General features: G+C 37.9%; 1 protein-coding gene across 2 annotated transcripts in view; it reads right to left on the reverse strand.

The window, feature by feature from the left end:
• SNX24 (sorting nexin 24) overlaps window positions 1-14,907 on the reverse strand; it is an 87,233-nt gene that overhangs the window by 41,054 nt on the left and 31,272 nt on the right. For both annotated transcript variants that reach the window (XM_074532254.1, XM_074532255.1), the window contains one exon: window positions 2,034-2,117. In XM_074532254.1, the coding sequence (XP_074388355.1) occupies window positions 2,034-2,117 (84 nt within the window). The remainder of the gene's footprint in view (window positions 1-2,033; window positions 2,118-14,907) is intronic.

Below are 14,907 nucleotides of genomic sequence, written 5' to 3' on the forward strand. Positions count from 1 at the left end.
CCTAGAAAAGGCTTCTGCCCACAACCACAGGCTTTCTTCTCCCTTTTCCATATCCAGCATTGGTGTTGGCTTTTCTTCTCCTCTGCTTGCAAAGGACCCACCTGTAGGTGCTCAGCAGATAGATGCCAAGTGACTGAGGATACTGAGTTTGCTTAGTTTGGAGAAAAGTATGATGAGGGATGATGTCATTACTTCCTGAGGAGGGGAAGTGGAGCTGGAGGTGCTCAGCATTTCTCCCTGGGATTCAGTAACAGGACATGTGGGAATGGCTCATAGCTGTGCCAGGCGAGGTTCAGAGTGAACACCTCTTCACCAAGAGAATGATCAAATACTGAAAGAAGATCCTTAAGAGGTGGTGGATGTCCCAAGCCTGTCAGGGACATTTGAACAATGCCCTTAATATAATGCTGTAATTTCTGGTCATCCCTGCATTGCTTAGGCAGTTCAACTATATAACTGTACATCTTTTCCAACTGAAAATATTCAATCATATTTCTAATTCTAATTCTGTACTACATTACATTATACAGTACTATACTATTCTAACAATACTGCCTACTTGGAGAGGGCACATTTTAAGGATATAAATCCTGATTTTTGCCCCTTAATGTGCCCTAGCCTATTTCACTGTATAAACTCTATTCATCTGCTTTACCTTCAACTGCAGAATTATTTTCATCTGTAAAACAAAGCACTCATATATCACAAAGCTTAGTGGTGGGTGAATGAGCTATTTTACTGTTTCTGACACTGTTGCTTATTTGGTTTCACATTTAATAGGAACACAAGAATGACAATATCTGAGACATATCTCTAGTAAAACAATAAACAAGGAAATGAGTATATTAATAAATGGCAGATGACACCACTACTGAGGCAAGAAGCAAATAGTCAAGAAGCACTAGCACAGCTTAATTATGGTGCAGCAAAACAAATGGGTCTTGCCTTTAGATTTTGATGGGTCAATAGTTGCCCTTTGCTCAGACAAGTTTGCTTAAACTTATACACCTTACAAGCCTGGCAAAATCATCCTCAGGTTAATGCTTCTTTCCTGAGCTAATTCAGGACCACCAGCAAACGTAATAGTGGAAGAAAACTCCTCTGAAGTTGCACTGGCAGGGGCTGTAAATACCCATGCTGATCTCTGTTGTTTGCAGAGGAAGCTCTTCCACAATGAAGGGAAGAAGCATCAGACAAAGTAGCTGATTGTGCCCACACTCCACTGCCACTCAGACCTACAAACCAAGAAACATTTAGTTGACCCAGATCCTAGGACTGAAGCTCTTCAGGACAGTCCCACTGCTGGTAATGGGCTGCAATGCTCCTCCAGAATTCTCCTTCACAACACCTGGTCTCCATAAAGTAGAGAGAAAAAAAAAAACAAACATGCCTTTCAGCTGCACAGAAGTCTTTCAGTTCAGCTTGGAGAGAAAAATTCATACTTTAACAAACAATGGTCAAAGCAATTTACAGAAGTATTAGTGGATAACCACCCTTGAAAGCACTGAGCTCCCTTCTATATGTTACTGAGATGATTCAGTAGACAAGCTTAGCATTTATTTTATGTTACATTAATTGAGATGCTTTACTCGGTCACTTTCGTATCTGGTTTTCTCAAGTACAGAAGTTGTTTCCTCATCTTTACATATGGCAGGTTAGTAACAAAATGTATAGATCTAACAAATTATTATTTGCCTAACTGGGAAAAAAACACTCTATTTGTGGTTGGCATGGGATTTATTTTGTGACTTTACAAGAAGACAAAAACATACTACAGACAGTATTTTAGCCATACAGCATGTAAACAATAATCAAAAAGAAAAAGAGACTTAGTAAATGTGAGAAATCATCATTCCCTTCTACAAAACAAAGAAGAAATTGATTTAGTTAGGAATTAATTTCCAGAGGCATGAATCACAGGATGTATTTATGATAAACCATGTACATGAGAGAGGAAAACCACAATTACAAGAGAGAGGAAAACATCAGCGAGGCAAAACAAAGCAACATATTATAAAGTAAAAGATCAGTACCTTCTTATGAAGTGCATGGAATTCACTATACCTCTTCTCCACAAAATGCTTCCTTCCACTCACCAGCACTTCTATTTTAAAGACCTGAAAATCATAAATAATAAAAAAGAGGGTAATGTTACTTGCACAAAACAGTTCAGTGACATGGCTGTGACTGCACATTTTACCACAGTCATTCTTCTAAGTAGTCCCAAAAAACTCAATGTGCCTCATGAGTTGCAGAAGTACAACACTGATGAACGGTAAATATGGCTGAATCTTCTGTTAACCTGTTCTTTCAACAAACATATAAAAAACAGCTTAAGCATGGACTATGTGCATTATATTAAAAACTAAGCATTAAAATATCTCCCTTCAGAAAGACGCAATACACTTTGAACTAATCAAAATAAAAAAATAAAGGTAAGGACAGAAAAAAAAACCAGGGAGAAATTGGTAGGGACGGAAAAAAAGAAAACAGGGAGGGGTTTAATTCTTTTCCCTTCTTACAATGCAGTGTACTAATACATTCACACATGTCCAATAAGAGCTGGGCAATATATGCATTATGTTATGCATGGAAATAGAGAAATAAATGCAAACACTATATTCTAGGCTAATTTCCTCCTAACCTACAAATTCACCTCTAGTCTCAATTGAACTTGTGCTATGTACGCTCTATGAAAAAACAAAACAAAACGCACACATGGCAAATGCTTGTTTTCTTTGTATGATACATGTGACAGCTTTTGTTGCTGCCTGTGGAAGGTTGAAAGGCCAGGAGAAGCAACTCTCTGGATCCACTAATTAGTAGTCACTAACATGACATTTTCTTCATTCTCAGGTCAGCAGGTCAGTTTTGAGGGCAAGTGACGAGAAATATTTCGAGGTACTCAAGAAAATATGGTCTATTAAATGAAGACAAAATCAGCAGAGAATTAATACAGAAAAGGTGCCTGTTCTATCTAGGAGTTCTTTGTTTTCTGATTTGCCCAGAAAATGCTGGAAATAATTATTTTCAGGACAATGAGAAACAATGTTCAGCACAGATGATCACATCAAGACCCAAAACTTAGCCAAATAAAATGTTCTTTGAAATAAATTTGCAAACAGTGTTTATGCCTGAATGCAGAAAAAAGGGGTTTCTGTCACAACATGCCCAGCCAGCATTGATCAGAGCAAACACTGACATACCATACTGGATAAACACTTCCTATTGTCCACTAGAAGCTGCCTTACAAACAGGTCAAAATGCTATGGTTTTCACTGGCTAGCCAAACAACATTAAAAACAGACAGCATTTTATTTAATCCAGACTGAAATGCTTTTACCTTTGGTTGAATGCAGTATGGATAGAACCACAGTAATATTTACATTACCAAAATTCATTTGGGTTGCTGTAATAACCTGTGCTACATCTTTGAATAGGACTATGTCTGTGTCCTAACAGTACAAGCAGATGATCTTATTTGGGTGCATTGATTTCCTACCCCCCATCCTCCTTCTATTTGGATTACTTTGGAAGGACAGCCAGCGGCTATACAATTTTCCTCCTCACATGAAAAAAATCCAAGGCACTCCTACAACTTTAGGTTCAGAGTTGTAAAGAGAATCATATGCAAAGGAAAATCAATGGAGAAATTTTTCTTTAGTTAAGTCTTAACATATCAATTAAATGAGAGGAAAATATTATTTACATTTCATATTCTACCTACTACATAAAAGAAATAGTTCTGCAAGGAACAATTTGTTTTGGATTGCACAAGAACAAAGGAGTTTTAAGGATAACTTGTTAGAAAGAATAGGTAACAAAATATGAAAGCAGTTAAATGAAAAGTGATCATGGATCTCTAGCTAAGGTGTTGCAACAGTTTTGTATTTACTTGATTTTTAAATCTCTGGGAATTACAAGGAACTTTATAACACCCACTTACACATCAGTCAGCTAAGGCCCACTCACCACTTTAACTTTTGCACTTCTGTTGGCTACAGGATTTGCCAAACAATTTGGAGAAGTCTAAGGGGCTCCTCCCTCAGCTACAACCCCTCCCTTGGCAGGTAACTTTCTTGTGAATCACAGCCTGGCACGTGAAGTTCCATTTTGATTTTATTCATTCGTGTGTCTTCAGAGAAATATCTGTCCCTCTGAAATCTAAAAACTCATTTTTCATAAAGGAGAAGAGTGGATTATGTGAAATGAAATATAAATCCCTATGTGGACCTTGTTTTCAAAGCATGTATCTATTTTGTTCTGTGTTTCATCATGGGTTAAGGAACTACATAAATGGTTTCAGAACACCAAAAACTATGCTACATTTATTCTTCCTTCTCTTTTAATAACAGTTTCATAATTTTTGCTAATGTAATGACATTGAACAATGTATTTGACAGTTACTTTCACAGAAGGTGAAAGAAGGAAACATAGCTTCTCCTGAAAAGTAATGTTATTTCAAAATACAGACACTGCCACCCTTACACCCTCAACTCCTTGCACCAGTGTAAAGGCTTTAACTTGCCCCCCACTATCCAGAGGCCTCAGATCCAGCTTTAAAAGACACCTAAAATTTACAAAAGCAACAGCAACTGCTATGCTTGAAGTTGAGTATCACTGAAAACAAAACTGTACAAATGATGTTTCTAATCTACTCATTGTGGCACCTAGACTTTGGAAATATAAAGAAATTTGTGATAAATAAGTGGACAACCAGAAATGTTTTAATCTAATTTAAATCTAAATATTAAAGTGATTTACAAAGTAACTTGTAAAGCAGAAATGCAAGAAATAACACAATTGTATTTATAAACTTGTATGATTACATGATTTAACTCAGACTGAATAAATTCCAGGTTTGCCTCGTCACTATTTACCGGATCACAATTCACAAGAGCAAATTAAAAACCATATGAATTAGTTTCTGTGCCACTGTTTCATAAAATGACATGGCTTTGTGCGAAAGATAAAAAATACATTAAGCTGAGAGAAAGATAGGATCTCTTAATGGATACAAAATAGCTATAAGCAAACCTCGCACAAATTTAACTGTGCAATTGCAGGCCCTGGCAGAAAAACAATATAAGGAAACTGGTGAACATAGATGAAAGTGCCAAAATAAAGACGGAAGAAGTATGGGGGAAAAATTGCAACAGTGCTAGGAAATTACTTTTCTAGTAAAAATGTACATGTTCCTTGAACAGATAACTCTCAAAAGATATATGACTTTTTATAAGTGAAAGATACTTAAATGAAAAATGCAAGAATTAATCTCTGAATTAGACAAGCAAAATACTTTTCCCATAGCCATTGGAATACCAGAAATTACACTTCCCTGATCAATTTGCAGTTCATCCTGACTAGGACACAAGGGACCACAGATTTTTAAGACACCAATTAGAAAACTCCAAGAGTACTTTGAAACTAAAAACATCTTACTGTTCTTGGTTGCTGCCACAATAGTTATCAGTGATGTCTGCACATAGCTACAAGATCATTAGCCATTAAAAGCATTTTTCCAACAGACGTTAACACACATTAGCAATGTATGGGGCAAAAATCTCTGCATTGGATATCAGTATGAATAATGCTGATTTCTTAAACTAGCAGAATTGCAGCTCTGCCACTGTAACTCATAACCAGATTTGTGATGAAATTTTCAAAAAAAGAATTCCTAAGGTCTTTGTTAATAAAATAGTAAAAACTTTCAGGTCTGAGTACAAAACAAATTTACACATAATTTTTTTCCCCTCTTCACTTTGTTCCAATTATATGGATTACATTCAAATCCTGGAAACCATTTTCTTTTCTTATTGTTAGCAACCATCCCTGATTTTTGCCATTTTACTGAATTTATCTGTTTCTGATCATTACCAAACCTCTAAACTAATGGTCCTTCTAAGATACTTTCAAGAACATACACGTTTCTCTTCTTGTTGCAGAAGCTTGACAGTGCTACATAGCAACTAAACTGGATTATATACGGGCAATAAATTGGTACTGTATCACTGGGAATTTTGAAGATAGAAAGCACAAAAGGAAGAAAACAGGAACTAATAAGATGTACAAAAACTGCCCATGGTGCCCACAAGTGCATGTCATGTATTGTGGGTAACACTGACACTGCCTCCCGTCAGCTCTTACCTATGTCACATATGTATACTGGATACAAAAGGACATATTTTATCTGGTAATCTGATGCAAAAATATGCAGTTCCTATAACTTAATCTCAAAAAATCATGCAATGATCAATTTAACAAAAAAATGCAGACAAGAATGATAAATGTGACCATGAGTAGGGATGAAAACTAACAAATGTAATAACATCTCAGTTTGGTCTTCTATTACACAAGAAATACACAGATGACTGTCACATTCACTCATAGAAATTATGCTGGCTATATAGTTTACTATTATGGTAAATTAATCCTAACACATTGTGCATACTGATACATGAAAAAGTGAATTGCAATACTTTTGAAAAATTATAGTTGCAAAAGAGAATTGGGGCAGTGTCATTTAGAATAAGGAGATACAAAAAACAGAAGCAGAAAAAGATAAATTTACAAAAACCAGATACATTTGTCTAACATTCACCAGGAAGAAGACTCCACAAAATTCTAGTGTCATGTTTTTATCTCTCAAGACCAAGCTTACTGACCCTAATTCTATTTAATATATTACTTACAGAAATAAATACATCCCTTCAGATGCTTCAGTATACTTGACAGACTTTTGTCTGAGGAACAGCTAATGCATTCAAAGTGTCAAGAAAACTCAACCTTAAACCTTTGCCATGGCCATATGGAAGGAATTCCAGAGCAAATGAAATGACAGCTACGGTCCATGAAACACTAATAGGATTTCCACGTGTTTAGTGTTTCATTATCGCTCAGACAATGGCACATTTTCTGTCAGGGTTGTGCAACAACTATGACTAGAAGACTGCAGAAAACAGTACAGATCAAAAGATAACTTTAAGCCTATTTCCATCCTACTGTTTCAGGGGAAAACAATATTTTACATGATCAGCAAGAGCATCTGGGTGGTTGTGGTAACTGCATGTAGCTGCAACAGCAGTTCTGCCTCTTGGGAGTGTCAGTGCCTCATGGCAATGCTCCATACTTCTGAATGCCTTCTACAGCAGAGGCGGAGACGAGGACAGTATTCAGAGCCAACTCAAACTTCAGAGTAGCCTTGATAAAACTGAATCTCACTATTCCCCAAATGAAAACACATTAACTTATTCTGACTTCATCTTTTGGAAAGCAGGGCAGCAAAAATCAGCTCTGCAGCGGGCACAGGGCAGCTCAAGGGCATGGAGGCTGACATGGGCCACAGAGGCATGAGGCAAAGGAAATGTCCCTTTGGCTCTCCAAACATATTCCCCCCAGTTCTAGTTCTTCTTTGTCTAGCACCCAGTGTTTACTTTGGTTATCTCCACCATTTCAAGTTACTGAGACTTAAGGCCTTCTGTTCCTTGGGTGGGTTGCTTATAGTCACATCTGTTGACTCCTCTCTTCAGAAATTGCTCTTCTGCACAAGCAGCCCTTACATGAGCTCCTGCAGTCTGCCCGTAAGGAAAGAGTCCCTTTTCTGCTGCAGAACTGGGGAACTTGTTGGGGCACAGTAAAGAAGAAAGCAGTATAGCCCCAATGAGACCAGTTTGCTCCATGTGGTTTTGCTTTGGGCCCCAAAGAAGAGATGAGAATGTCTGCCAGAGGCAGCAAAGGAAGAGTAAATGCCTAAGGAATCGAGAGTCTTGGGAGGAAGCATGAACAGGCACAGAGCTAAGAGTCCTCCACATTTCCTGGTATCATCCTCACACATGCTGAACATTTTCCTGATGGCTGTGAGAGCAGGCAGAGTGCCAGAGCTGCAGTGGGGCAACTCAGCTGGCACAGACATTTGGGCACTGGTCCTCACAGCTTCTTCCACCTCCCTGCTCGCCAGGCAGGTGCTCCTTGTGCCTGCACCTTGCCCTCCAGCAGTACAGCTCTGCTCAATACACATTTCACTTCTACTGAGGGGCCCCAATGAGACTCGGACCCACTGCATTATCAGTTACACGATTTGCTTATCTCACCTTAAATCAGCTCAAAAGTTGGGTCAAACTCAGAGTCCCTTCCCTCACCCTTAGCACTGTCATGTCTGTTATATGAAATCAGATGTTGCACTTAGTCCCAAGTATAATATACAATATTAAGTTACAGCACAAGGAAAAAAATACACAATTTTATTGACTATGGAAATGAAAGCTTGGTATTATCCAATTATGACACTGCTTTGTCCAGAGTTTGTGAGGGAGAAAAATCATGACAGAGAAGTGAAATGTTCACTGTGGGATTCCCAGAGAGTATTCCCAACAGCTCCAGCCTGTGTGAAGCAGTTCCATGACCCATTCTGGCCTGGGAAAACAGCCTTACTGCTTTTAACATATAAAAATAGATTTTCTACTGTGACATAAGAGAACAAGTCTGCTGTTTCACTGACTCCTTCTGTTAAATTTCATGTTACTGCAATCTAACTTGGGCTTTCATTGCTAAAAAGAATAACTAAATAAAAAGATGTGTAGGTAAGAAAAATCACTTGTTCTTATGAATGTGACTCCTAATTCAAATGCCTCCTTACCAATTTACAACCTTCACAATTGTTTATTTAAAAAATTTCTCTCTTCCCTAATAGTTATCAGTTTAAATGGTACCAGTATCTACCTAAATCAGATTACAGTCTCTTCAGGAACTTTCCAGTATGCAGTTCATATTTTCCACCAACAATAGAAAATAGTTAAGGATTATTTCCTTACACTTCCCCTACATTCTTTTGCAGTATGAGGTTCCTCCAGCTGTAAAATGGCAGTGTTAGTAGGATTAATGTACAAAAGGCATGCATAGGATTCAGGGATATTCTTCCTGAAGATGGCCTTTTAGAGGTGTCATATTTCTTAGGGTTTGGAGGAAGAGATAGAAAAACAATTTATACTGCAACCCAGTCAGACAGTTTTGTAATTCTTATAACATGGGAAGCTCGAGGGAGGCTTCTGCGGAGCTGTCACTGTTGAATGAAAGAGTAGCTGACATGTAAGAGTAAGTAGTTTTCTGATTTTTTCAACTCTCTTTAAACCAATCTTTTCCAAACACATGGTTCATAAAATCCCATAGGAACCTCTCTGTCATTTCCTGAAAAATAACTTACTTGGCTTTCTAAAATAAAAAACCTACCCCTTGCCAATGATACACTGGCTATGGAAATCTAATTTGTAACCAAACCAAGATGCTACAAGATCTGATTTGTTTTTGGCATTTTTCTTTATTGGTCCCCCTGCAGAGGACAACTGTTACATAGACAACAGACATCCTTTCAAAATCGCATTGTCACTGTGGTTACACATTTGGCTGACTTCCTTACAGTCAGACTTCAGAGAAAATGTGTTGATCACTGAAAAAGGAAAAAGTTTATAACCCATGCTAAAGCCTATAGTTATGCAGACAAAAAATAAAATTAGCCTAATCTGCTCTATTTTCTCATCTGGATCATCTCAATGCCTCTTATCATAGATAATCTACTAATAGAAAAACTATGAGCCTCTTTATGGAAAATATTAGCTTTCCAATAGAAACAGTAAATTGGGATAAAATGTTTGAATACTGCAAAAAATAACTGATGCCAGAAGTAAACTTAAAAGAAAAGGATTAAATCTAAGTTGGACAAAATACAAGGAATCTTCTATTTTGTCACAAAATCCTTTGCTATTTTCTCTGGAGAGTCTGTAATGAATCCTCTCACTTCCCAAGGCAGGATGCAAATCCTAACCACAATGAAAGTACCCTCATATTGCAGCCAACTAGCAGCAAGAAGCTCCTTTTTGTGAGAGGTTAGACACAACATTAAGTTTTTTCCTAGAAACATTGAGTCTGTGTTATTCTGTTTGAATAACTTGCATTTGCTGTCTGGAGAGAATGCACCTGGGTGACCTAATGCCTCCAAAGCACAGATATTTTGTTTACAAACAGAAATGTAAATGGTGCCATAGAACACATAAAAATATATACAAGCATCAGGGTAATAAGCATTTCAAAGGAACTGACTTCCCACTGTCTCATTTCCCTTGGTATATCTACCATAGTGCATGAAGTTAGTCTTTTTCTCTCCTGGTGACTAACAAAACACAAATGGATTCGAAATCCAACAGGATTTAGTCAAGATACCACACACACAAGCTATTAAAGTCAGCTCCGCATTCATCATGATGATTAAAAACCAGGGGAAAAATATAATGTATATCCACTTTGCAACATTTCTTATTAGGATTTCCACAGTAATCCATCTGAGAAGTCTCTGCTCCTCTTTATCACAAAAGTAGTTCATCCAGGCAAATTTTTAAGAGCAGTAGTCAAAGGAGGTTGTTTTTCTAAATGTCTGTGCAACTTAGCAAGTATCCTTCATGTATTACATTTAAATACTGTGATTATCATATTTTCAGACCCAAAATGGGTTATGTTATTCTGTTAATAAGAAGATAAGCAGTCAGGATTCTTGGAATACCTTCAGGCACTTACTTTGACTGAGTTAAATCATCCAAACTTCAACTAAATTGGCACTGGCCTGTCTTCCAAAATGGAAACCTCATCACGTCTGCAATTGCCTGCCACCTGTGTTACTCTTACAAACAACTAACAACACTGTTTCAAACATCAGCACTCATTCCTGGAGAGACAAGTCACTGCATCAATTTATTAAAGAATGCCATCCTGCTCAACAAAGGTTTCCCTTGCCAGGTCAATCTCTTTGGAATGGCAATTCAAAGTGGGACAAAGAAACAAGCTCAAATAGATATATAAGACAGTTTTGTTTCTGGACTAAGCCTGCTGTGACTGAGACAAGACCTAAAACAGGTTACCAGGATGCGGTTATCAAGATGCAGAAAATCAAATGCTTCTTCATGCGCAAGGACGGTAGAGAGAAGTGACAAACTCTGCACAACTACCGAAGAAAATGCAACAGCAGCTACCACAAACAGTGCTCAAAAATAATAAAATATTGCACCTGAATTGAGATTTAAGGTTTTGAGCTTCTAAATTTACACACCGTGACTAACACAGTGCTTATATAGTTGGCTTCTTGGACACAGTGAATACAAATATTCCTGAGCCAGATTCAAACTGGCTCAGGGACTGGTGACAGCATTAACAGTAGCAGCAGCATGGGCGGCACACTCTGCAGAACCCATTGTAAAGTTTGGACAAAGCTCAGTGACAAGAAGGTCTGTTCAAAGCATGTCTATGGGGACTGCAGTCAGCAAGGTGCAGGCACACCACAAAAGGGAGCAGGTGAGCATGAAGTACAGAGCAGGGTATGGATGTTACTTGAACATAAAAAAATAACACACGCAAGAGAAACAGATATTTCTCAACCTCCTTTGCTTACAACAGAAAATACGTAAATCAAAGACACTTCAAACAGAGAACTACATTGACGTTAGCGGAAGAGCTACGGCAGCACAGATTTTGACTCAAACAGCCATGTCTGAGAAAAGGCAACATCTAAACCAACTATGGGAACTACTTTTGGTACAATTGTGTCAACAGATTCTATAGCTTCAAAGGCAGTAGAAATACTAACACAAACAATATCCACCATAATATATATTATAAAAGTATCCCATTAGTAATTTTGCGATACAAGATTGAAGCTATCCAAGAACACCGGTTGTACAGTCATGTACTTATATTTCAAAGACACGAAAATTTATTCAGTGAATATTATATTATTTTGCAACTGACCTCCCAATCACTTGGAAGATGGTGAGGCAAATACCAGCTAATTACATGCCTGCACAAGTATTCAGCCAGATAATAAGGTTTTATGTATCCAGCACATTTCTGAGAGATTTTGAATAAGTTAGAAATTGAGTCTGATGCATGAAATATGTTTAAAAAAGCATACATACTGCAAAAAAAGCAACAGGACGTGGATGACTGAAAATTGTGCTGTTTTTAACTGCTGTCTGTTGCAACGATAATACAATGTGGCAGACTCCTCAAATGTTAACTCAAAGCATCAAACAGCACTATTTACAGGCCTAAAAATCCTCAACTGCCTTTTCCTCAATGAAGACAAAAATAGAAGACACAGCCCAGCACACACTACCAAAGAACTAACTTGACTTGAACACTTTGGTAACAAAAGCTAGTATCTACATAAAAACAGTATTATGAGGAAACAGAATCCATACACTCATTTAAGGTACAACCTGATACTGTCACGGGTATCACTCCTTAGTTCGTTCTGAGGCTTCAAATTTTCTTCTTGCTTTATTAGGTACTCAGCAAAAACTTTACTCACCTATCTAAACCTTTGAATCTTGTCATTTTCCTGGTTTTACCTTTTATACTGAATAGAAAAATTTCTGTCATTTTTATTCACACAAAATGCTGCCATAAATAACTTTTTCTAATATTTTTCTGTTACAAAGGCTCTATTAGGAAACTGCAGTGCGCCCCTGCAGAAGGCATGCAAATGCCTTGCTAACTCTAAGTTCTTACTTGCGCAAAAGTTGGATACTTCCACATATGTAGATTAAGTGTCACTTTTCTATTTATAGGACAAAAAAAGATGCATCCTACATGTGACTGAGAAGTCATCTCCAACTACCTCAGCAAGAAAATACTCATCTTTCTGTACAGCCTCTGTCCCTACTTACCTTTTCTTTCACCTGCATGTTTTACATGGGTAAGAATTCTAAAGGGGTAATGAAGGGGGACATTCATCTTGCATCAACTAATTCCTCACCCTCCTGTTTCATGCTGCAGCTCAGACACACTAATGTTATTTTTCTTTTTACAATCTCAGTAACATCTGAAGAGGACTGAGATGGAAGTAATTTAATAAAATGCATTATTATAGAATTCAATGGCAGAGCCAGGAGCAATTAGAATAATCTAATATTTTCCATTACAAGACTGTTCTCGGTTACTTATAGTTTTGCCAACCTTCAATTTTTGGGCTTAGATTTTCTGTATCAGGTATGTGATTCAGACAGAAAATATTTTTAGAAAGTTACAGCTGAGACAGTCCAAACACATATTTAAAGAAAAATACATTTTACATTATCCATGCCAAAAAACCCAATCAAAACCCCAAAACCCAATCCAAAACAAAAACCAAACTGCTTCACTTAAATTTCTCCAAGATGTAGACAAGAAGACCAGGAAGACATCTGGGAGGAAAATTTGGCCAAGTCATAAATTTCTGGAAAACTGCCTAACTACTAACAAAACTTTGCACTGAGTATGTTCATAATGTAGTTTTTCCAACAGGATAGGCACTGCTGGTGCTCTGTTATTTTCACAGCATGTCCGACCTGATTGAAAGCTCATGGCTTCTCTACAAAGTTAGGATAAATTTCAGACCTACAGAACACTTTTCTATCCAGGAGCAGCTATAATATTAGGAAGTAGAAAAGCAATTGGAGGACATTTTAAAGTTTTGTGTAAGAGATGCTGGACAGGAATCTATGGCACAGGGAAACAACACCTGAGAACACCATGCTGTTAAAATAAGGTGGCCAAGGAAGGGCAGCAGAAGGGGCTTGTAGTCTGAAATACTCCTACTCCTGTATTTTTAAAGGGAATGCACAATTCCACTGTGTATGAATCAGAGGTGTATGTCACTGCAGCTGCTTGCTCTGAAAACCCACTGGTAACACATGGTACTCCTCTCCCTCCCTGCACAGCTGGTGGGGCAGCTGGATGACAAAAACCCAAGTGTCTCTTAGTCAAGAGGTCTGTACTGGGGACCTCAAAGGTCGACATCAACGTATGTCTGGGGTGGTACCTATACAAACAATATATTCCTTTCCCTTCCCTTAATTCCCAGTTACCAGCTCAGGGATGAAAGAAGTAAAAGAAGTAAACTGCTAAGAAACAAGGGTTGTGAATTTAAATGCCCACAGTGCCATTTAAGCTTTTCACACAATGCAAGCCACACTGCTGCACATAGCTGCTTGCAGCACTCAGTCACACACTCCTTTTCCCCACTGAGTGTCCATTTGGCTCAGCATGCATGACCAACTGTGGCGGGAACAAATGAACAAAGGACAATGTCTTTATGGGGTCCTTCCATGTAAGAACTAAAAAAAAACCATTTAACAAGGAAAACCACACATACAGAAAGTACGGCAAACAGTAACATCATGGTAACTCTGGAAACTTTAGATCGAAAATCCAAGTGCTTCTGCAATGCTGAACAACTTATTTCATGTTTGTTCTTAGAAAAACCTACTTAGACCATTCAGATTGGGCACAATTCAGAGGCCTGAAGTTAGAAGTCCAAGCCCTAAATGCCTATCTTTCTATTATATTAGGATATTCTGTTATAACTCTATTCCCACATCTTTCTTTCCACTGAAAACATTCTCTATCAAATCTTCTATCTGTTCTTTTTAAAGAACCAATGAAAAATTACTGCATGCAAAGATCACTCAGTTTTTCTGGAAAAATAAGACCAGACATAGTGCCAAATCTGGTTTATTTAATAGTTTCATTGGAAAGTGTATATTAGATAAACACTGGAGCTGAGGCCCAGAGAAGTAGCGGAGAAAGCCAAAACATGATAGGACATGACCCTGTGGAATCTGATCTGCATTGGCCCTGAGTGGAACAGGGGTGGTGGGGGTGTGCCTGGACCTCCATGGGCCCCTGCCAACCCAAATGACCCTATGATCCTACGAAAGCTCCTTCCAAGGCAGGAGGAAAAGAAGAAAGATGAAAAAAATTGCTTCTTTTTCTATGCTCATGTTTTTGGAAGACACTGAGAAGACCCAGCTATACATTCACAACTGTCACAAATTTTACAGGTTTTTTTTTTGTTTTTGTTATCAAGCAGCAATTTGCTCTTTAGGT

The sequence above is a fragment of the Zonotrichia albicollis genome, chromosome Z (genome assembly GCF_047830755.1).
Source record: "Zonotrichia albicollis isolate bZonAlb1 chromosome Z, bZonAlb1.hap1, whole genome shotgun sequence".
Classification (NCBI taxonomy): domain Eukaryota; kingdom Metazoa; phylum Chordata; class Aves; order Passeriformes; family Passerellidae; genus Zonotrichia; species Zonotrichia albicollis.